General features: G+C 42.8%; 2 protein-coding genes across 2 annotated transcripts; one reads left to right on the top strand and one right to left on the bottom strand.

Annotated features, from left to right (window-relative positions):
• Positions 1-652: 652 nt before the first annotated feature.
• On the bottom strand, positions 653-3320 carry LOC306702710 (arylsulfatase I; the record flags this gene model as incomplete). The annotated part of the gene is made up of 3 exons (XM_079168365.1): positions 653-1739; positions 1838-2170; positions 3016-3320. 3 exons carry the CDS (start codon positions 3318-3320, stop codon positions 653-655), a joined length of 1725 nt encoding a protein of 574 aa, XP_079024491.1.
• Positions 3321-12682: 9362 nt separating this feature from the next.
• Positions 12683-23042, top strand: synpo2la (synaptopodin 2-like a). Its single transcript, XM_079169338.1, has 4 exons — positions 12683-13021; positions 16157-16308; positions 16626-17326; positions 18520-23042. Exons 1-4 carry the CDS (start codon positions 12920-12922, stop codon positions 21105-21107), a joined length of 3543 nt encoding a protein of 1180 aa, XP_079025464.1. The 5' UTR covers positions 12683-12919; the 3' UTR covers positions 21108-23042.
• Positions 23043-24336: the final 1294 nt, after the last annotated feature.

A 24336-nucleotide genomic window follows, 5' to 3' on the forward strand; every position in this document is an offset into this window, starting at 1 on the left:
TATCTGACCTGCCTGCTTGTCTGCTGGTCTGTATTTATATTTGTCTCCATCTCTCTTCCCATTTAACTTCCTCCTGGTTAAGTTGTCAGTATGCTTCAAATGAAGTCCTTCTCAGATGATCGATCATGATTGTGTACGAACATGGCATGTGTTAAAAATGATGTGTCGGCACCCCGGAAACAATTTAACATTAGGTTTAGGCATCAAAACCACTTAGTAAGGTTTAGGAAATGAACGTCATGAATGTTACTTCACAATAACTCAACAAAACTTTGGGACACTTGTGTTTTAAAGTCCTATATATATTGCATATTCATGTGGATGTGTTAAATTTGTGCGTCCACCACAAAAAAAAGGATCCTAATTTACTTTCCAATGGCATCGTTTCTGTGGTGTCGACACTTCATTTTAACACATTAAGTGCCACCACCACATAATCGACTGTTAACAGCGTGTGGTCATTCCACGTATTTCTGTGAGATCAGGCTGCAAGTATGCGGGATTCTTTATTCATTTTTCAATCAACTACTTCTGTCACTTTCCGATACAATGCAAGTCATCCCAGGCTCTGTTCAGACGACACTTTGTACAACCGAGCTCATTCGAAGCATACTTCCATACCTTTAGTGTTATAAATGTTGAGATGAGGCATTTAGAAGAACAGGGTGTTCCTCTGCAGGCGTGACCCCACCTTCTTGAAGAGGGCTTTTAATTTACATACTCTGCATTGCTTAATCTTCACCATCCTTTCTTTCCTACCGTCCTTCTCTCCATTATCCCCCTCCTGTCCCTCCAGGCCCAGCCAGGGGCTCCACACCCCTCCATGGAGCTCAGGGTCAGCCATAGGATCATCTGGTGGATTCCTTGGCATCACAGCTGTCTGGTTGTACTCTGCCAGTCTTGTCAGAAGATGTTTCACTACCTTTGGATGAGCTTCCGCCAGGTCTGACCTCTCGTAAGGGTCAGAAGTGACATTAAACAGCCAAACTGACTTCCCCAGCTCATTGCGCCGCTTCTCGAGTTTCTGCCACCGTTCTGGACCAACGGGAAGAGCCTGTGGTGGTATCCAGTCCCCGTCACCCACATTTCCCGTCAATAGCTTCCAGTCCCCAGACCTTATCGCTGCTCTTACGGCTGTGTCCCAGATCCCAAATCCATTGAGTCCCAACGCCTTGTCATACGGCTCCCCAGGCTTCCTGGAGACTGGGTCAATGTTGAAAAGGATTTCAGTGCGAGGACTAGGAAGGCCCTCGCTGATGGTTCCCCACATATCGTGACCGTCTAGGTCATGGTGGGACTGCAAGGCCCCGGCCAGTCCCAGTAATGTGGGATACCAGTCAGAAACGTGGATCAGTGCTCTGCTGATTTTACCTTTCTTCTTCAGGAGAGGACTATGGACAAAGCCCACAGCCCGGATGCCTCCTTCCCAGTAGGTCCCTTTGCCACCTCTCAGCGGCCAGTTGCTCCCCCCAGAGAGTGGCTGCCCACCGTTATCAGTTGAGTAGATCATTACTGAGTTCTGATAGAGCCCATTAGTCTTCAGTTCCTGGACCACTTGTCCAACCCCATCATCCAGACAGCTCAGCATGGCGGCGTAGTGGCGCCTGAGACGATTGCCCTGGGAATCATAGCGGTGCAGAAAATGGTCCGGTACCTGCAAGGGTGTATGGGGAGCCTGAAAAGACAGATAGAGGAAGAGTGGTTTGTGGGGGTCGTGGCTCCTCAGGATCTGCTTCACTCTGGTTGGACAAAAGGAACATTAGAAGTTATTTAAAGTTTTTTTTTTGTTGTTTGTATGTTTGAATCTGTTTAATGAAATCAAAACCTTGATGATCACCTCTCTATGTAGAGCATAGTGGAGTAGTTGCCGGCCATCTCCCAGGCAGGCCTGTCTCCGTCATGCAGGTCAAATCCACAAGCTTCGGCTCCGTCACAGCTCCGATAGGAGAAGTGGTCTCCACTGCCAGTCAGTGTGCCCAGGAAACTCTGAAAGCCACGTCCTGTGGGTAGGCAGCTCGGCCTGCAGAAGCCCAGGTGCCATTTCCCCACCATGTATGTGGCATATCCAGCTTCTACAAGACGCTCTGGCAGAGTAGGGATGTCCGGAGGCAGGCAGAGGGGTTGGCGTGATCGGATGATCGAATGCTGGAGTCCAGTGTGAATTTGGTAGCTGGCAAGACAGTGTCATGATAAGATGTATATGATAACACAACAATGGCACATTTCACAGATTGTTTAAGAAATGTTAAACCCTTGGATACTCTCGCACTGTTACACATCATCAAGCCGAGATGGTCTGTGATTTTACAGAATTAATTTATGATGCAGAGTTGTTAATTTACTTTTTTATTGTTCGTACTTTCTACCTGCAACATTTCTGCCAGAAAATACTTCAATCTGCACTCAGAACATGTCAGTGTTAGCTCACTCTTCCTACTGAGGTAATACAAATTCAGGCAGGATCAAACAACAGAACAGACTTAGATATACAAGGGGCTTTGCCAGTAGCTATGTATGTTTTTTTTTTACAGTGCGTCTATTGAGGATTGCAAAGATTAGATGAATTGTAGCTTATCAGATTGCTATGGCTATGATGTAAGACAGCTGTCTGTGACATCCAACAGTTTACACACTGAAAAGTCAGTGAAACAGATCATTTCTGCTTTTGTAGCCAATATCATGATGAAACAAATTGCATCTTTAAGTCTCAAAACAGGATTTTATTCCAGTAAAACGTGAATTATGTTTTTTTTTTTTTTTATAGTCATCCATAAGTCAGATAATGGATGTCTTTTGTTCTAGTGGTTGGATAATATACACAATTTAATAGTTGGTCTTGGTGGTACTTTTATTTTACGGCCTTTCTTATCTCCATTACTGAATTTCCCTTTAGGGATGTCAGCAAAAGACAAAAAGCCTATAAAGTCCATGCATAATTCTATCATATGAGACCAGATGCAGTAACTGAATCCTTTCCCATTGTAACAATGATGTATTGATAATAAAATGACTTACCGTCCTGTCATGAGTTGACTTCGAGAGGGTGAGCAGATAGGCTGAACGTAGTAATTTTCAAGTTTCACCCCCTCTGCTGCCAGCTGGTCCAACATAGGAGTGTGGATATCTGAGCCATGGTAGCCAATGTCTCCGTAACCCTGGTCGTCCACCAGGATAAAGATAAGGTGTGGGGGCCTGGGCCTTTCCACCTCCTCAATGACAATGCTGGCGTCCAAAGACTTGTGTTCACCCAGGCAGCGGAGGCCACTGAGCAAGGTCATCCCAATCACCAGGAAAAACACAGAGCAGATTCCTCCCCTCATGTCCAGCTATCTGCTCGTCTGATTTTGTCTGCTTCGTCTGCAGTCAATAAATCTCAAGCCGGATCGCTTCTGCAGCCAAATGGGCAGATCTGTGTGTCCGAGGAGCTCGTCCAAAAGTCTTATCTACCCATTGAGTATGAGTTGTCGTCTTTTGTCCGGGGGTAATTCTTGGTTTTGTGAGATGGGGTTGAGCTGGTGCCAACTGCTGTGGTGGTTGGAGAAAAACTGCTGTTTTCTCAGAAGGGCAAGAAGTTGGTAGAGGTTTGTGTGTGTGTGAGTGAGAGAGGAAGGCTTCACCTTTTGCACTACCTTGCTACATTCCTCAGTATTTTCAGGCGCCTCATAAGATGGATGGGAAGGACCTGGGCAACTGAAATTCACACATGCATAAACATACCACTAGAAAGGTATATATACAGTATAGCCAGACATTGTTTTCTTGGATAAATCCGGATCCATTCTCCTGCATATCATCGATTAAAAAAAGGAAAAAGAATACTTGTACAAGGTCAACATAGGCTCAAAATGGTCAACGTATAGCTAATAATGTAACACAAATAATGCTAAAGCTAAAGAGTTTTGGGAATGTGGTGAATAAAAGACTAGATACTGATAAAATTAAAATTGGTAGCTTTAGTATTTTTCAACCTTGACCTTATTTTCCCATGTTTGTGTGTCTAAGTGACTAATTTACACAAGTAACCATTTTTTTAATTGAGTAACCAGCTGCTGCGCAAAAATCTGCGATGGGCAATTGCGTAGCATGAATGCAACACTACTTTCAGTAAAAGTGCTTGTTTTTGCCACTAACAGGCTCCGATCGTTGAATATGTACATGTCTGACAACATCATGGAAAGGAACCTACAAAGAAATAAAACATGTTTCCTTACCTTCCACTTGATCCAGTCCAAGTCCTGCTCAAGGAGAAGTCTCATTCTGAAATGGGAAGCAACAGGTCCCACTCTTCACCGCATTATTCCTCTGTAGGCCTCATAGGGTCATAGCAACTTCAGGAACATCTCCAGTCTCTTGAGCTTCCTGGCCTTGCAGCAGCTGGTTCACCCTCCTCTGCCTGTTGCCCCCAGGTGGCAACCTCCGGTTCTGAAAAGGGAAGCAGATGTGGAAGTGTCTATAACTTGCATTCTCTCAAATATGATTATTTTTGAACTACCACAATTACTGTAACTAATACTGTCATTCATTTCTGACTGGTACTCCTATTAAAGTGCTATTTCAACTACTACAGCTAATGTTTCCACTGTGATTTCCCGTAGTGCATATTCCAAACTATACAGTATATCCCTAATGGAAATCAAATAACCCCTGTCATCTGTCTTTTGTTGCCTAATGCTGCTCAATTAATAGAGTCACCCGATGACAATTACTGCCTGTGCCGAGGCAATAAAACACAACAATCCGACTACGGAGGAACATCCGGTGTTGTGATGAGAATGTGTATCGACCGAATGGCTCTTAGCTTTCACCTCACTCTGCCATCTCCTTCCCATAATGCTGAGAGGAAATCAATGCCTCTGATACATTTCCTATGTTGTAGAAGCAAACTCTTGTTGCCTCACCCTGTGGGACATTTCACAGGCTTCTTGCCCACTGTGAGAGTGAGACGCATGCTGGAGAGATTGAGATCTAAATGGCAGGAGAGAGAATGATGACGATGAGGCAAGAATGAGGCTGACAATGTGTGCGAGGGAGGGATGATACATTGAAGTGGATTACATGAAATTATTGGTGGGAAATGGGAATATATGAAAAGGAATATATAACATAAAAAAGAGAAATTTAGCATGAAGTAAAAACGCCAAGTGGGATGCGGTAAAGAAGAGAAAAAAAGAGGAAATACAGTAAGACAGAACGCAATAATGTGCACACGAGAAAAAGAAAGCCTCACTGTCTAAGATGAGAGAGTACAGCATAAACAAAGTGGCATTAAAGGAGCAGTCACTTTCTCTTGCTGTGTGTATACGTCTGGGTCTCTGGGTGTAGCCATCAGTTTGCCCCTGAGAAATGCATGGTGACATGAACTCCGTTTTACCGCTATGATGGGGCAGGAGAGGGACGGGGGGGCTGTAAAAATGGAAAGTGACAAATGTCTTCTTGAGGAGTAGAGAGCGAACGGGACTGTGTTCTTTCCACAACTGTCTGTCTCTTTCGGAGGGGTCACAAAGAGAGAAGTGATATAAGCGAGGTGCACTTCAAAACGGCCAATAATGATGAAAGCTAGAAACATTAAAGAAAGTAATGTAAAGGATTCCACTTTTAAGTAGAACTATTTAGCAACATTTTCAGTGCACGCTGTACACTGTGTCACCAACAAATGCACTTTCTACTGTGCAACAAAGGGGAAATTGGTCGGAGTGACTTTGTACAACTTATAGCCCAGTGTGTGTTGGTACAGGGTGTTGTGTGTGGACTTGTATGTGTGTGCGTGGGTGTATTGGTGTGTGTTTGAAAAGGCAGTGGTGCAGAGTAGAAGAAAGTAGCAGTGGGTGTGATTTATTCATGACAACGAATAAGTGACTCACTCGATCTGGAGCCACTCTGTTGAGCTGGAGCTAAAGTGTGTGTGTGTGTGTGTGGGGGGGGGGGGGGGGGGGGGGGGGGGGGGGGTCTGTCTGTGTGTGTCTGTGTGTGTGTGTGTGATTTTTTTTTTTTTTGGGGGGGGGGGGGGTCTGTGTGTGTGTGACAATGTGCATCTGAAAATTACTTTAATTTTCAAGTCTATCATTCAAAATAAAGAGTCCTACTTTTGTATTAAAATGTCCCTGTCTGAGATTTGTTTTGGTATATCAAATACTCCATCATATGCATACATATATTTATGGTACAGTAGATGGGTGTCTGTCCTGGCTAATTGGAAAGGATTTAATCAGAACTTATGGATTCCTGCCTAACTCAAAAGACAGGGATGGCTTTCCTAAACCTTCCTAAAAGATGCAAGCTGCAACTAACAGGTAATGTTTTCATAAAAAATGTAATTCAGATATTAAGTTTTACTACGAGAGTGTAACGTGATGAACCTGAAAGTTTCCATACCATTGCAGTTTGACCAACACTGTCGTGCCGAAGTACCTTTAACAGCAGTATACTATAATAGTAGAAAAAGGACCATGTCTTTATAGCTTTACGGAAGTACTAGGCCTACTATTGTACTAATATATAATTGTTTGGTATATTGAACTGTGGTTCAACTGACAACAAAAAGCTAACAAGATGGCTTGAGTTGCAAAAATAGATTGAGGTGCTTTTATTTCCAAAAATAGTGAAAAAACAGGAAGTTGGACTCTACAGCAAAAAAACAAAAGACTAAAAATTACCATCACTTGCATACTGCCTCGCAACACCTTGGTGGCCAGAGACTGTTAAACTGTTAAGCCCCTCCCCCGAGACCAACCAACCATTGATTAAATTATCTTCCATTTTACACACTCAGCAATTTTATTGCCAGTTTTAAACAAATACACTGCATTATAGATATCACCATTTCCCAATGAAATAGATTAAATAAACCCTAAACCTTTCACACATTGAATCAATATGGCAACATGACCAATGATCCAGTTAAACATCTTCCTCCATCAACACACATGCTGCTGCTGTAGCCTGTTTATAAGATACCGTGCATCAGCTCTTTGATTTTTGTGTTGCTGTAACAAAAAGAATAATAATTTCAGACGACATAGACACAAAATCAAATATTTTTATTGTATCAATTATGTGATTTTGAACAGTAAACGTCCCACATTTCTACAGCGAAATAGTTACTTTTCTGAATATAAGTTGCTTTAAAAACACATTGCTCCATGATTCCTGACATTGATTTATATATTTTACTTCAGGACATCGCTGACTACAAACTGAAGTGACATGGATCTGAACAGATATGTAGCTCTCTCACAGGAGAAATAACAGACTTCTACAATGGAAAATCTCTGAAATGATAACAATTCTTGATTTTGTGTCTGTATGTAGTCAGAGATGTCAGATGTCATTGTCAGGAATTGTTCTTTTATCTTTTTATAGCAACCAAAGATTAAAGACTAAAGACATTTCCCATTTTCTTTTTCATTTTTAAGGGACAAGCGAGCATCAACATCAACTTTTACTTGCCGTCACCGCTCTTTCACTACTGCTTAAATTACGCCCACAATTGGCCCAAAAATGTGCTTAATAATGCCTTTTCATTCATTCAAAGCACATTAAGAATACAGCCTCATAGACATCTATAGTTAATTTAAGATAATTCAACTTGACAATTTCCATCACTCTGTGATAAGCTGAGACTATATACTGCAGACACACACACACACGTATCACACGCATACAGACAGCGTGGTCGAAGGCTAGATGGTCCAGAGTTACATCTGTCTCTCTGTGCAGGCAGACGTGGGCTCTGACACTTCACACAGACATCGTCCCTCCCACCGTCCCTGAAGGTGACACTGACAGAGACCCTGGCTTTGCTGCTCCTGAAATACTCAAGGATCATCTTCCAGCCGGCAGAAACTCTATCCACTCCCTATTCTCCTCACCGTACTCAGTGATGGATTGACAAGATGAAGCAGAGGGGGTGGGGGATCACTCAGTCTCATCTCATGAAACGAACCACCCACACAGAGGGTGCTGGTGGCCTTATGTCAAATCCACAAACTTTGGGTAAACTTTCCCTCCTCCTCCTCCTCCTCTTTACAGTACCTCCTTGGCCCGGGCTGCTCCATCCTATCAGACATTTCCCGCGGGGAGAGTGAGTGCTGGCTTTCACTCATCAAAAATGAAAGAGATTGCACAAGCTCAATGTGTGTACGGTATATGTGTGTGTGTGTGTGTGTGTGTACTGTGGTGGTACAGTCAGTGGAGAGTGCCCCCATGAGGATTCAACAAATAATGCATGCAGATTGATAGAAAAGACGATAATGGGAGAATAATAAAGGACCCTGATTCTCAGAAATTCGCCTTGGAGGCCCCCTGATGAGAGGAAGAAACATCTAGTAAATTCAGATGGTTTCAATGGAAATCTGCATGTCATAAGAGTGACTGGTACAATGGGTGTGACCGGATGTGTTTAAGTCTGCAAGTATGTGCATATAGGAATTCAAACTATTCACAGCTTAAGGAAGGAAGCTGCCAAATTAGCTCAAATAAACTTGAACTTTAACAGTCCTTCACAAGCACAGTTTTCAGTATTAAAACCCCAGCTGGGTAAAGGAAAAAAGCAGCATACAAAGGAACAAGAGAAGGAGTCTTCATGCTAGATATTGCAAGCTCCTTGAAGTTTAATGAGGCAACATCTCAACCATTAACACCCAATTACTACTATTACATTGTACACACAGAATGGCTCTCAGCATGCAACGCCTGAGCCGGTGGCACATAGCTAACATACCAGTACAAACTATGAGTCTCTGCTCATAGTGGAGACATTACTCCACTATATCCTTACATGGATAATAGTTGTTTGCTGCTATGGTGATGCTCTAGATGTTGTATATTGCTCCTTTAAAAAACAGCAATAAATATATAGTTTTCACAGAAAGAAAGGAAGTTAACTGGACGGCACAACCAACTCTATCATGAGGCAATATTCATACACAAGGATGGAATCTGAAGAAATGTCAGCTTACATAATATAATTAATTCCCAGAAGAAATCGTATGGCCCTGAGAAAAAAAGCTAGAGTTTAAGAATATATTGCAAAATGAATTATTCCTTAACCTTTTTAACATGACATTTAAAAAAATGTGAGATGTTCAAGGGTCATATAAAATGTGTAGAGTGTGGTGTAGAGTACAATATGTTCTCCAAAGCTACACTGTGGAAATACATCCTTAATATGTACAGCATGCATTTCCCTGCACAGAAAAGTTTAAACTGTTACTAGTTGCGAAGATTTTACACAAATTCTTATGATACTCAACATCCGATCTCTCTGTGTCTACCTTTTTTAAACATATATTGTTGTCTTTGTGCACCCCCTTTTGTGAAAGCTCAGTGCACATCATGTTTATTAGTATGGCAGTCTCATTTTCACCTCACTGAGCCAGGGGGCAGGGCTGGCAGTGGCTGGTTGGCAGTGTCTGCCATGCTGGCACAGATGCCTCAGTTAAAGGGCACTGGGTCTGTGCCTGCTACTTCTCAACAAATCTGTCCGTCAAAGTCATCTTGGGAGTGCAGGGTGGCCAACAGAGAAGTCATTAAATTGAAAAGTGAGAGCAAAAAACAGAGAAAATGTCTGAAGCTCTTCACAGTAAAAATGGTTGAAAAGGAGGAGAAAAATAAGACAAACCATGAAACACTGAGAGAAAACCTTGAGAATAGAGATAGGCCGACGCAAACTAATTAACAAGAGGAACATGAGAAGGATGAAGCTGTCGTCTCACTTAGCAGTTCTTCCGTGTCCACAGGAAAAAACAAAGTTTCCTCCCTTTCCTGAGCTGAAGACACACCCGGCGAGTCTTTGCTGCACTCTTAACACACCGCTTTAGTTTGTTTTGAGGCCACGGCACAATAGAAAGCATATGGAGTGAAAAAACATATGGAACCGCAGCGGAAAGTAAAAACTTTTAATGCTGCTGCATATGGATTTTGACCTTTTTAATTTTCTTGAGAGGCAGCCAACGTAGCAGACCTCTCCCTGCCTTGTTGGGGTCAGAAGCCACAGCTCTCTGCAATGCAGCGTCTTTGTTTAGTTTGACGGGGAAACGGTCACTGACCAAAAAATGGCACATTGTGTTGGTTTAGCTGTACAAGTCTGTTATTGAGTATCACACATTTCTGTTCTCAGATTTCTCACAACTCTGCTGGCAGCGTTTGTATGAAGTGTTTTTGGAAACGATCTGATTGCTCACAAAGTTACTTCAAGTCTCTACTAGCTGTACTGAGACAGCTTTGGGGTTTTGGTTACGGACCCAGAGGGACGTGAGAATTTGAAAACAATGGTATTTGTCTCAGTTAGAAACTCACTAGAGTAAACGTTGCCTAATATCTCAGTATGGCTAAAACAATATAGCTAAGACTGTTTTTTCTTGTCCTGAAATATTTTAGGCAGGTGTGATCTGTACATGTAGTGACATGCAGGCTATTTGAGGTGCACCCTGAAAAAAGTGAACAATCCAACACAAACAACAAGAGGCTCGCTAAAAATTGGTAAAATCTAATATTAATATATCTTCACTATCAAAAGGGACAAAACATAACACTAAATAAAATAGTGTAATTATTGAGAAGTACATAGAAAGGTAAAAGCTCCAGGAGGCCAACAACTATGACTTTGAACCACTGGGGGGAGTGGTTGACACAACTACAACTACACGTTTGGACAGAGATCTGTCTAATACCTTCCCTGTGTAAATACAGATCTGATATAAACTGGATCAGTTGCATCGGCGTGGTTGAACGCTTGCTTTAACTGTGGCACTCTGTTAGATCTGATACCGTCTCTGGGAAGAGAGAGTGTTATTTTCTCGGAGCGTCTGACCCAGGGCTGATCTTAGTTTCAATCCTGAGGTCTGGAGACAGCTGCAGAGCAAGGCTGCCAAAGGGAGCAGCTATCATTGGTAACCTCCTGCAGCATTGATAATGGCAGCGTTGCCTTTGCAGCTCGGGGACGATCCAGCCTCTATCAACAGGTCTAAAGGCCTGTCAATGCACCAAAGGAAAATACAACATAGTTAGAGCAGGTTCATGTCAGCTGAGACTCTGTGCGCAGAAGTGTTTGTATTTGTTTGTCGGACAGTATTTAGATCTATTTTTAAACTTGAATTAATCTAAGATTAGAGTGGGGTTTAAATGTACATCAATTTGGCTCAAACTCTTGTTTGGGTTCGATTTCATCCAGAAAATCTGAATGTTTTATTGTAACATGCCATACTATTAGAAAATATATACTATTTGTGGGACAGATTTATTTTTTTATGATTTGCTTAAATTAGATTTTCAACAACAAAATAATTAATTTTTTATTTTGTGGCCTTTGGACCACAAAATAAAAAAGTATATGTAGATTTTGTGGTCAGAATGGGTAACAATGTAAAACTCTATATTTGGTAAAAGGAATTGTTTTTGAATGTTTTGAGGTTAATTAAAAAGTAGGTCAATTTGACCAAGTAGACACAAAAGCACAATACGAGGGTTAAGTCAACTGTTTTTTAGGATTTTGTCATGGACTAATTTCCCAAGGGCCTTGTGTTCCGCTTCATGCTATGTTCTGATTTTATGATATAAGTAAATAATCTCTGTAAGAATGGTTTTGCATAATAACATCAATATGATGCTAGCATTGTCACTGAGAGCATGCTAGCATGCTGGTGTTTGCGTTTATCGCATGCGATAAGGTTCAGCTTCACAGAGCCGCTACCGTAGCTGTGGACTCTTAGTTTCTATGTTAAACATGAAATGTTTTTGTGCACTCTCCACAGTTGCCACCATATCTAAGAGATTGGCTGGGTGTCAGTATTTGGGGTCTGTGCAATTGTTGGGCATAATGTAAATGTGCAGTGAAAAAAAATCTGTATCTGCCCATAACGAGAGATATCATCATGTCTGATTCTACATCAACCAAGCCTACACTGTAGGAAACCATTTCACAATTGTAAACGACATTTGTTTGTCATGCACCACTTCTGTCCGCGTCCTACATTCTGTATCAGGTTGATACAAGCAAGCATGTGTCCCTTCTGTGTTTCAGTCAACACTGTGGAATTGTGACATATTTCAATGTCGCTATGCAGGCTGTTCATCCAGAGCTTACATAAGTATTTATCCTAAAAGCTCTATGATGACAGCCCTGAATGTCTCCAGATCCAGAGGAGCAGGCAGGATACACAGCAGCCTCCACAATTAAACACTAACCAGCACCAAAGCGGATCCATTTATTGTCTCCGTCATTTATTTTCACCAGCACCCCTTGGTGCAAATCAAAGAATATCTGAAGGTATCTTATCAAGAGTGGACTGATCTATCATGGCATGTCTCAGCCATGATATTAAAGGGTCTGGCTGTGACCCTAAATGCTACCAATGACCTCAACGCTGTCAAGCCCTATATGAAACAGTGCCATTTGGACGTCCTGAATGTTAACTTTCCCCTGGTCTGCAGATGAGCAGGCAAAGCAGCAGAGGTGGTGGTGGTGTCCTATTTTTGGAGGGGCTATCAGCAACCTAATGGCATAGGTCTGAGTGACAGGACAAGTGTTGCGTTGGACCCTCCCCTCGCTCGTTTAAGGCAGGCATTCCTCAGTGTAAGCAGACACAGACCCCCCACCCCTCCCATCATATTTCTCTCTCCCTCTTCCTTGGCAATGATGGTTGGCCCCCTCTGCGTATGGGTGGGCGCACAGACGGGTGTGTGTGCATGTGTGTGTGTTCAGGTGTGAGCATTGGCCTTGGAGCTGGATTCAGAGAGAAGTCGGCGTACGGACAGTGTGGCGGACAAAGAGCACGTCAGAGCTCTGTGAGGGGGCCCTGACCGCTGACCATGGGGCCGACGCACTGAGGGCCCCCCAGACGAAATATTAAAAAAACAAAGAGGAGCAGAAAATTACCAAGAAAAGGAAGAAAAAGCTGAAAAAGACAGAGAAAGCAGAACAATGGTTGTAGAGGAAGTGATAATTACGTTGTCCGATGGAGCGCCGTGGGGCTTTCGGCTCCAGGGAGGCGTGGAACATCAGAAACCGCTGCAGGTGGCTAAGGTAAGGCAGGTCACTCAGCAGGCCCGACGAAAGAAGTCATTTCACGGTTTTATGAGTGCAAAGAAGAAAAGTGTGTTAGATGCAACAGCCACGGTATAGACAAGTGAAACATCAGCTGGGATATATTAAGTGGAGATTTAAGGAGCTGTGTGTGTGGAATATTGGCTGCCATGCAGGTTGGTTTGGGGCCTGAATATGAGTCATCATCTTCTTAGAGAGTGCTTTTCATGCAGAGGCGCACCAATGATTGATTGGTTGAACTTAAAAGTTAAAGTTCAGCTGGGAATATAGAGTAACCTTGTCACATATCATATGAATGCTGCTTCTCCTGTTTCACTGCATGAATCTTAAAGTTTAAAATCTGAACTTTTCTATATTGGGTACCTGTTGTTTTTTTGAATAACTTTGACTTTGTGCTACTGACTGCCGCTGTTCTTCTGCAATGCTTTCAGCAGTGAAAGGTTCACATAATAGCAGAGATTTCTGGTTCATTAAGGTCACTTTTTTTTCATTTGTTTCTTTATTGGGAGGAGCTTATGGATACAACACACCATTCACCCATAACCATAAGCTGTTTCATAAGTTTGTTCAATTCAACAAGCATATTTCCACTACACAATCATTTCAGTAAGATATTTAATTACTCCAGTCATGTTTGGTCATGTTTGAACAGGCAGTTTACCTGAGATTTATCCTGAAACACTGTTGTAACAGTAAAAAGACACAGTAGGTGAGCAGTGAACGTCATGAATGTCTGGATTTAGTTCAGTTCTTGACGTCCGACACAAAACACTAAAATGACGCGGCTTTGTGATAATTACGGATTACTTTTATATCTGCTTGTATAAAGAAGCTCACTGAAATAAAATATTGTGTGAAATATTTATCTTTATTACTCTCAGCTCATTTTACTGCCCTAAAGCAAATTCTTCACGGACAAGAATTTGTGGCCCACATTTGGGACCAGTGGAGTCGTCCAGATTTAAATCCCGGGTCTCCATTCGAGAGAGCAAAGATTTCACATGTATGCCAAAGGGGAATATATACTGGATTAAATGATTAATCAGTCTTCAGGCAGTAAAGTATTGTACCTCTGAGAGATAAAGCTAAAAATGGAAGGAACAAAAAAGAAGTCACAGTTATATTTTCTGACTTCATGTTGATCCTTTGTCGCTTCCATGCCAAGGTACAGTCTTTTCTCCTCGCTCTATCAACCTCGTCCTTCCTGTTGAAAAAAGACTTGGGCCGATCCTCTCTTCAAATGAAATCTTTCCATAGACAGATCTAATTTCCGGATAGGACAGTTCAGGTTTTAGTACACCTGCAAACACATTATACACACATACATGTACACACATGACACAAACACACATGTCCATACATACTTTCAATAACTGTTGACTGAGCAGAACTACTTTTCCAGGTGGCTATTTTTGGTTGAGAAGCAGCAGGTCACGGGATCGGCCAAGGTGTGTGTTTCAGCTCAGAGCTAAAAAATGAACCTCATACACTATTTTTATAAATGCACTACTCAGTATCGTGCTGCTTGGGGATGAAAGTATACAATTTTTTTGTAGGTACATGTGCAAAATAAAAACCCTGATCGCTAAACCCCTGTTGGATTCCATATTGCTCCTGTTCAGGCACCACAGGAGCTGCCATTAAATGACCAGGAGAGAGAAACCAACTCGCTTTGGTCGACCTCCTTTTCATTTATGACATCCTGTTCATCATTTTTTTTCATATTTTTCCAAAATTCAGCCTGACAATTTTAACATCTTTGAAAATGTTGTACAGATTTTCAAAGAAAATTGTCCACATAACATTGGGTTTGTAATTATTGTCGCCTCGGCTCGTCAATTGGTTTGAAGAAGCTTGTTCGACAGAAATAATAGTGTAATGTATTGTGTACCTTTGTGTGTATACTGCATCTAAAACCTGTCTTATCATCTACCTCATAAAGATCTAAATCATCCATTGTATTTTCCGTTATGTACCTCTGTATCGTTGTTGGCTTATGCAGAGTGTGCTAGTATGAACACAGAGCCACAGGAGACTAAATCATCTTCATGGCGGTGAACGACAGCTGGTTCTGTCTGACCGTCCAAAACAGAATGGTCCTTCACCCCTGAGAGCAGGAAGTTGTAATCTTGTCAGGTCTCACACTATACCGTCCCTAACAGGTGGAGCAGTTTGGGGCTTCACTGAAAGAGCCAGTGTGTCAGTGCTGGGTCTGTGCTTGTGGGTCTGCATGCGCGTGTTTGTGTGTTTATTTATATGACTTTATGTGTATTTTTGTATCAGCTAGCTATAGCTAAATGCGGATGTGGGATTTCATTACAGGCCAAACAGAATAACTGGAAAAAATGTATTCGGTCAACCAAAGCAACTTTTCCTAATCTGTGATTAGTATAATATGTATTTATTACATGGCAGTGCCCTCAATGCAATGCATGCGATCAACACTGCAGTCAGTGTCTTTGAAATTTTTCAAACATCTGCTTTGAATTTATTATGGGACATGTTGACATGGCTTGCATAGACCTGAGGCAATTTAGGGTGGGCATAACGCCATGGTCCTGACAGACCTCGTGCACAAATAGCAAAGCACCAAATGAAGATGGCTACTGGCTGACATTTCGCTGTTAAAGTGTGTATGAGTGCTCCACTCGAGCTGCAATATGTGGCATATGTCCGCAGCAAGATCAAGCTGTCAGGACTAAAGCTGCTCTCTGCCAGTCACTATCACAAACCAAGACAAGACAGCAGCATCGCTCTGTCTGGCTTTTATATTCCACACAAGTCATATCTGATATGATTTAATCCTGTAACAATAGAATATGAGTGCTGTATGAACAGTAAAGACAAATGTACATATGCCCTTCCATTTCCCTTTCCATTGTCAGCATTCAGATGTGAAAGACTTGCATCTTGCATTCGCCCTTGAGGCCTTAAAACATGCCTTGAGTTTTGCCCTTGTGACACATTAGACACTTGTATGTCTCCTTCAAAGACGACTTGAAAGTTGTCTGTGAAGTGCCCCCAAAGACTTTAGATTGAGTATTTGTAAAAAAAAGTATTTGACGTTATTGTGAGTGTTTGTAATTTTGCCCTCCTTTGCTGGTGCTGGTACAGGTGCGTAAACGCAGCAAGGCATGCAGGGCTGGGCTTCAGGAGGCTGATGAACTGCTGTCCATCAACGAACAGCCATGTGGAACGCTATCCCATGCTCAGGCCATGGACCTCATGGACACCTCCCCTGGGATATTACACATCCGGGTCAGAAGGTCAGAGGAGCTAAAGTATTGTACTCTTACTAGCCTTAACTCATCATCAACCTTTTGTGATGGATCAAGCACAAGGTCACAAGTCTTGAACTATTTATAATGTGCACTGTATCAAACACATATACTACTGCATATCATATCATATTTTATAAAATATATAATATGTATTATACGAATATTGTAAAACATTAGAGCTAACTGTTTTCTGTGGCTTGTGCCAAGATCCTACATACTGTAAAAAACAGATTTATTTAATTTGGTTCTAATAAAACATCCAACGACTCCATCTATATTTTAAACCCTCCACTTGTTTGCAGGGTGCCTGCTGGTTTTCAGTCCGTGATGCTTGTGACCCGCGCCCCATCTCCCCGTATAGACAAAGAATACTGCGCTACTCTGCATGCCATGTCACCCAACCACCCTCACCACGCACCCATCCGCGAAGTTATCCGTAGCCACTCCTCCACAACCAGTGGATTGACATCTCCACCTGGAAGTGAGGCTTACTACGGCGAAACTGACAGTGATGCGGATGTGGCGGGATATGAGAGGCAGCGCCGGCAGAAACGCCGCAGCCCCAGCAACTCCACCCCGGGGAAACCAGCAGGCCGAGCCTCGCCTGAGGGTGGAGAGACGTCAGAGATGAGTGGCTATGACAGCGCTCCAGATGCACATGGACAAGGATGCGGGGGAGATGGAGATGGGGGTCGTCCAGGGGTGGCACGCAGGGAGGTGGTTTACCAGCCTCCTGTTCCAGGATTGTGGTCCTCCCAGACATCCACTGAGACCTCCTCCTCCATCATCTCCTCAGCAGATGACCAGGGGCCACGGGATGTAGGGCAAGAGGAGGATAGTGGCTTTCTTGAGCCATCCAACGTCCCGCTGGTATCTCCTGAGAGGGCAAAGGAGGCCATGATGCTGGGATCCCGCAGCCAGCTTGTACCCATGGTGGGTCCTTTGAATAAACCCATCGACGAGGAGCTTTCTACAACCTACGTGGAAAAGGCCAAACAAGCCAGTAAGTGCAGCTGAGGAAGAACAATGACAGAGACCTGTGCATCCCATATATATGTATGTCTTTCCACCTTGAACACCACACTGAAAATACCGCCATCAACACTACCTTATCTGCAACATTTCATCCCTTAACCAAACCTCCAAAAGAGTTGGATATATTTTCTTTTAGGTTAGTATTCCAGTGTGATTGTGTCAACCTAAGTCTGTTAAACAGAACACGGTCGCTACGGTTTACTATATTTACCTCCAGTGTTGTGTGTAAAAATCCAAGTGATAAATCTGGGATCACTGAAAAGCATCTACAGCTGCTCTTAGGTATCAAGTTGCAAAGCAATTTCCCCTGCCTCTCTCTCCCTCTCTTCTCTCTTTGTTTCTCTTGCTGTCCGATCGTTTGGCTATTTTATCAACTTAATGAAAGAGCAAAAGTGTGATTTGTTTATCAACGCTCACCATGACATAGCCTAAAAAACCAACCGGTCATGTCTCACTGTTTTTGGTAACTCTGAAGAGAAGTCAACAATTGTGACAATACAGTGACACAACACCAGATACAGAGCACTGACACTGACCAAGAATACCTTCCTACAACTTGTCATCTTGTCCATCATCAATAATCAATGAAAAGAACAGAACTGGGATTTTCAGTCAAGGGGCCGTTTTAAGAACTTACCCTTGTAAATCCATCTCGCCATCACTGAGTGCAGGTTTAACATCTCATGTCCTACTTAGGAACCCTGTTCTAGACACATTAAGGACTCCCTTCATGTGGCACTGCATATTACGGTAACAGAATGTTAATCTGCTTAATACCATAACAAGTTAAATGATATGTTGTGGCTACCCTTTGAAGTTCTCCTTCCAGTCACCTACATCATACAACTTTCCACTAGCTTGTAGATATTTCTAGTTAAGTTAGATGTCAGAGTACATAAGACTAATAATGTGCGAATGTATCCTTCACCCCAGCTAATGTGAGAAGCTGAAAGCTTGCCTGGAATTTTCAAGGAAGTGCTCCTGTTATGAGATAGATGCCTGTTGAAGGCATGGTGGTCAGTATAGGTTTAGATGCTCATGTCAGAGTCAGTTCTTGGTTTAAAGGTTAAACCTTAAACTTGTTACCTCAACCTCACTGCAGTACTTATGTTATGCTATCGTGCTACTGTTCCTAATAGCTATGGCTTTCATACTCTGCAGAACTGAACCGAGGGGATACTGCGCAAGACAAGAATGTAAAAGAGGCCAAAAGCAAGTGTCGAACAATTGCATCCCTACTGACTGATGCTCCCAACCCTCACTCCAAAGGGGTGCTGATGTTCAAGAAGAGGCGGCAGCGCTCCAAGAAGTACACTCTCACTAGTTTTGGTAGTGTGGATGAGGATAGTTGTCAGGACTCCCAAGAGGAGGATGGAGTATTCCCTGGCAGCGAATCAGAGATTGATGAGGATGGCTTTTCAGCAGCTCCTGATCCAACTTGGGATAGTGATTACTTGGAGATGCTTGAGAAGAGGGCAACTGCAGGCACCGAAGGTCGTGGGGATGGGGCAGAGGATGCTTCAAGCCCAGGGTTGAGTGACACCACAGGCAAGGGCGCCCAGTTGTTTGAGCAGCAGAGAAAGAGGGCTGCTGAGCATGCCAAGAAAGTGGAGGCGGCACAACCTCAGGCTCCTGCACAGTCTCAAGTCCAGACGCAGGCCCAGATGTACCAGATGCATCCCGAGATGCAGCCAAACCTCCAGCCTCAGCAGATGATACCACCTGGTGCTATAGCCAAACAGCAAGAGCTGTCTCAGGCTCCAGGTCCAGGTCCAGTTGCAGCCTATGGAATGTCTAATGGGGATCTATCCTACTCTGCAGTTAGTAGTAGCATGATGATGTCAACTCCTCCTGTGGCACCCAAACCAGCTACTGCCTCAGTGACTGTTCTGACCAGACCTGCACCACCAGCTGAAACACCATTACCAGAACTACCTGCCAGTAATGTTCTCAACAGAACGGCACGTCCTTTCACTCCAGGCTTCATCAGCATTCGAGCTGCAACAGCGCCTGTAGCGTTCAAACCTTCTGTCACAAAGACGAGCCAGCGTCCTGCCTCAGCAGCCGTTATGCCATCACAATTCTACTCTGCCTCTGAACTAGCCATGAATGCTACATCAGTAACATCACAGCTAGCCCCTGGTCCTCCGTCAGTGTTCTCCCCACCCTTCTTTGTACCTCAAGGTCACTTGGCCCAGACACCAGAAGCTCCTGTTGCTTTTTACCCTCCAGCTGTCTCTACTTCTGTACCACAAATGACTGCCGCTCATCAGGCTTCATTTGCAGCTGTGCCCCCAGTGTATATGGCTCCACAAGCACCAATGGCTCCAGCCCCAGCTTTTGCTGTATCTCAAATTCCTAGTTCACCTGAACAATTTGCCCCAGCGCCTCCACTTCATGTGCCAGTAGCTCAGTCACACCGACCTCAATTTTCCATGGCACCTGTAGTGTCAGTAGTCTCTCAGCCAGAAGCTGTACCGCCAACCCCTATTCCTGGTCCAACAGGTCGCACAGGAATCTTAATTGATGCTCGCAGACGAGGTGGCAAACCCAAACCTATGTTCAATGTGCCAGAAGTCAAGAAGAACTCACCAAATCCAGACTTATTGTGTATGGTGCAGAATCTGGATGACAGGTCCACCCGATACAAATATGGCCATCCACCGCCTGAAGCTATCTATGACGATGTAGAGGAGGAGAGGAGTGCTGAGGCGGGCATGGGAAGGGCTCCTCCTCCAGTGGCACCCAAGCCTCGGGTCATCCACGAGACCCCACAGTTAATTCAAGCAGGGGGTAAGGGGGCCCAGCTGTTTGCCCGCAGACAGAGCCGTATGGGTATGTATGTAGTGGACGCCCCACCCGAGACCCGTTACCAGCAGGAAGTAGCCTCACACAGTGCAGCCACAGTGCTTGACTCCTCCCACAATCCTTCATTTCTCTCTCAGTGGAAATACTCACCAAATGTCCGTGCTCCTCCACCCATTGGGTACAATCCACTCCTGGTCCCTTCTATCCCTATGGGGCCTCAGAGGAATACAGGGAAGCCAGAGAGCAGGGGTAGAGGATGCTCCCAAAAAGAGGGCATCAAAGCTCTTGATGTCATGAGAAGGCAGCCCTATCAGCTCAACTCTGCCATGTTCAACTACAAGGGCAGTGTTGCTAATCTATCAGCCATGCCTTCTTACCAGGCCCAGCGGCAGCAGGGTGACTACACAACAATGGTGGGCAGCTCATTAACCTCACCTAAGCAGATCCCCATCAAAACAGGCCGTGTCGTCGAGGTCAAGCGATTCTCCACGCCCACACCCATGTCAGCTCCTACTCTGGCAACCAAGGTTATTGCACCCCGCTCTGCAACTACGCTTGGAGAACGTTTGTCTGATTTTGGAATGTTCTCCCCACCTCCTGCTCATTTCACTCAAACCCCAGCTCCTCTCTTTAAACCAGCACCAGTCAGTGCCCTGACGCTAGCTTCACCTCCATCCCAACCAGCTGGGCTGCCCGGCCTCCCAAAATTCTCTGCCAACCCTATTCAACACCCTATGCCCCCTGCAGGCCCTACACCTTATACTCCAGTATCATACACCAGTGGGCTCCAAGCAGCCAAGCAGTTCCAGAGCGCTCCTGAACTAAGTTTCCTTGCCTCTCTGCCCTCACTCAAGTCCGACCCAGTTCAAGCACCCAAACCACGTTTTGTTGCCACCAAGGGAGGAGTTCAACCTGGTGTCTGGAGGCCAGGGGCAATGTAAACACCAGAAAATCAGTCACTACCACTCTTGGACATCTTCATGTACTATTCATTTAGTACTGATTTTGTTAACTGCTTCATTGTTTAAGTCAAAAATGCTAAATATACATTGGTTCCAGTTTCTCAAATGTGAAATGATTCTGCTTTTCTCATCTTACATCATGGTAAATTGAATATCGTTGGGTTTTGGGTGGGGCTTAGGCTTTGAAAAATTGTGTTGGGGCAGTGCAGTAATAAATCAATTAATAAAAAAGTGACAAATGAATGAACAAGCAGCCCTACATTAGTTAATTTAAGCCTCAAATTCAGCTGTAAACACAAAGTAATAAAGTAACATATAAGGTGATGAAGTGATTCTGTATAAGGTTGAAATCCAAAAGTCTGTCAAGTTTTTGAACTATATGTCAGAACTTGGATAATGGTAAGACATCATACACATCTATACTTGCTGTTAAAAATACTACTTATCACATCTATTTAGCTGTCATACCATTTAATCACACTTGTATCTGAATTACAATAATATATAGATCATACTGCCACTTACTGTAGTCCACCATATGCCTGTCCTGGGGGAGGTTTGTGTAAGGCTTCTGGAGATCTCTTTCTACTAATTTAGCAGAAATACCATCTAAACAGAGCCTGTACTGAAATATTCTTTAAAACTTGAAATGTCTAAAAGATGTTGAAAATGAATAGTTGCGGTTCGGATCATAGGATTAAATCACAGAAGAGAAATACTGTATGTTGTTGTAGGTTGACAGGTGGAGGATCATAAAGCAAAAATAGCAGGCTCATTTCTTTTATCTATCTTCAAACATTTAATTCTGCTATTCAGTACTTGTCCTATACTAAATGATGTGCACAAAATGTCTTTTTACTCCCTTCCGTTTGTAGAATTGTCAAGAATAAACACACGATGACCTAGTCTCCTTGTCCAGGGGTGTACATGATGCATGACCAGTTTAATATTGTAAAGTGTTTTTAAACGCCTTCGCTCACCTTGGAACTATATGTGAAGAAAAGCTCTGCTCTTGCAAGTGTCAGTGAGGTTGTGCCACATACCTCTGCTCACTATAGACAGAGAGAAATGCTATCTTTTAGCATTGGTCACGTTCAACAAGTGCCAGTGAATGTACACTTGTCACTGGATATCACAGCTTCCATTAGGACAACCAAAGCCTCCTTAGTATTAGTGTGATCTTTGCAGATATGTAAATTCTTAACTTTTATTAAACAAATTACACAGATGAAGGAATGTGTTTTGGTTTTGTTTAATCGTGATATTTATCCGGGGTGGTGCAAGGGGAAGTTGACTGACTGAGAGGCACCAGAATTTATAAAAAGATTCAAGAAATGAGAGTGGCTGTGGAGGAGGGATGCAGGCAGTATTTATAACAAATGGGGTCATAGCTCCCCATTTGCGAGTTATTGGAATTTATAGTTGAATTGTTCTCAGTTATGAAATTCCACAGCCTGTAGAGGTTAACGAGGGATGCACGGGAAAGTTGGTAAAGCTGAAGCTGATGGAAATAAGCATACAGGTTTAGCTGGTGTCTTTCCATTAACAATGGTTGCTGTTAAAAAGTAAGGATTAACATTTAATATACCTTGAGAGACTAGGTATGTTAATGGAAACAAAGAAATACATTTGTTGTTTTGAGTTTTGGAATTCTTGGGGAAGTATTTTTGTTATTTTTTACAACTTTAAAAATATAATTTCTCTTGAAGCTTTTTCTTGTTTTCATAATATAATGGCAACAAAAAACCTAGAGTGTGGATATAATTATGTTGAGGTGTACAATATGATAAATACATGTTGAATGTTGTTTGATTCGATGAAAAGTGTGAAAATGTTTATTAATGCTGAGTAGACGTTTATATTTGAGTAGGAGACAAAACATTTTTAGAGGAATAAAATTAGATTTGAAAGCGCTCCAGTTGTCTGACATGTCTGATTTTACACTGCCCCCTGTTGCTGATTGTGTGATCCTGCTCTTTTATTTCAATGTCGATTACATGCATTCAATGATATCACAGATGGAGCAGTGCAATAACTAACTAATATCAGTTTTAATAAAAAAAGAAAAAGATTAACCATACACTCAAAGGGTAAAAATGCTTTACAACACACACACACACACACACACACACACACACACACACACACACACACACACACACACACACACACACACACACACAGTAAGTACATTTTTACCACAGCATGGCCTTCGTTCAGTTACGTCTATCTGCACTTGAATAAATATAGAATAGTCAGTTTTTAGCTGAGAGACATTTGACTTAAGATCTATTCCAACTTCAAAGACAGATCATTTCACAAAGCAGGATTGCTATCAAGCAGAGTTACTTCAGCATATTCTGTTCCACTAAGACAAGCCTGGTGAGGCTAGCTTTCAGGCTGTGTGAGTGGGTAATTCAGAATAAGATCATGAATTAAACAGATACAGAATAAAACATGATAACGGAAACGTATTCTTCTTATTCTACTTAAGATGCAGAGAAAATTGCAATAATCCCGCTGTCACTGTCATTGATACAAGTATGATGATAAGATTAGAGGAAGAGAATTACAACAAGTTGAGCTAACTAGGAGTATATGGTAGAAGTAATACGCAGGCATGCAACAAAGAGGGTGCCAGGTTGAGAAGAGAGAGAGAGAGAGAGAGAGAGAGAGAGAGAGATTTGTAAAAAGAAACACACTCCATTCTGTTTTGAGCAGAATGGATCCTTCACTCACCTTTGTATATGAATGGGTTTTTGACATTCAGGTTGTCTAGTGCCCAGAAGAGGTGGTTGAGTCTTAGGTTAGGTGTCTGCTGAGAATAAAGACAATGTCAGGACCTTATTCAGGAGTGTCATCACATTGCTTTCCACATGTTCCACTTCTCCACTGAGTCACAGGGAGGCGGTATGGTAGTAAGAGAGACTCTCCTGTTAACTGATAAATCACAGCATCTAGCATGGCTGAGTGACCATAAGCAAAACAACAAATGTTTTCATTATCACTTTTACAATTTCTCTACACACACACAAACACACACATCAGAGCTCCACACGCAAGAATCAATCAGATGTGTGTGCACATACACAATCTGTGCTATTGAACTGTTTCATTCTAATGCGTATTCATTAAAGTATTTTAAGAGTAACTTTGCCTCAAATGTTGACTTAATGTGTTAACAGTCACTTCCCCATCCTCTCACATT

Source organism: Pholis gunnellus (genome assembly GCF_910591455.1).
Source record: "Pholis gunnellus genome assembly, chromosome: 11".
NCBI lineage: Eukaryota > Metazoa > Chordata > Actinopteri > Perciformes > Pholidae > Pholis > Pholis gunnellus.

Coding starts and splice junctions, on each gene's coding strand:
- synpo2la (XM_079169338.1), top strand. CDS start 12,920: ATGGTTGTAGAGGAAGTGATAATTACGTTGTCCGATGGAGCGCCGTGG. Junction 16,309..16,625: donor TTACACATCCGGGTCAGAAG/GTCAGAGGAGCT, acceptor ACTTGTTTGCAG/GGTGCCTGCTGGTTTTCAGT. Junction 17,327..18,519: donor GGAAAAGGCCAAACAAGCCA/GTAAGTGCAGCT, acceptor CATACTCTGCAG/AACTGAACCGAGGGGATACT.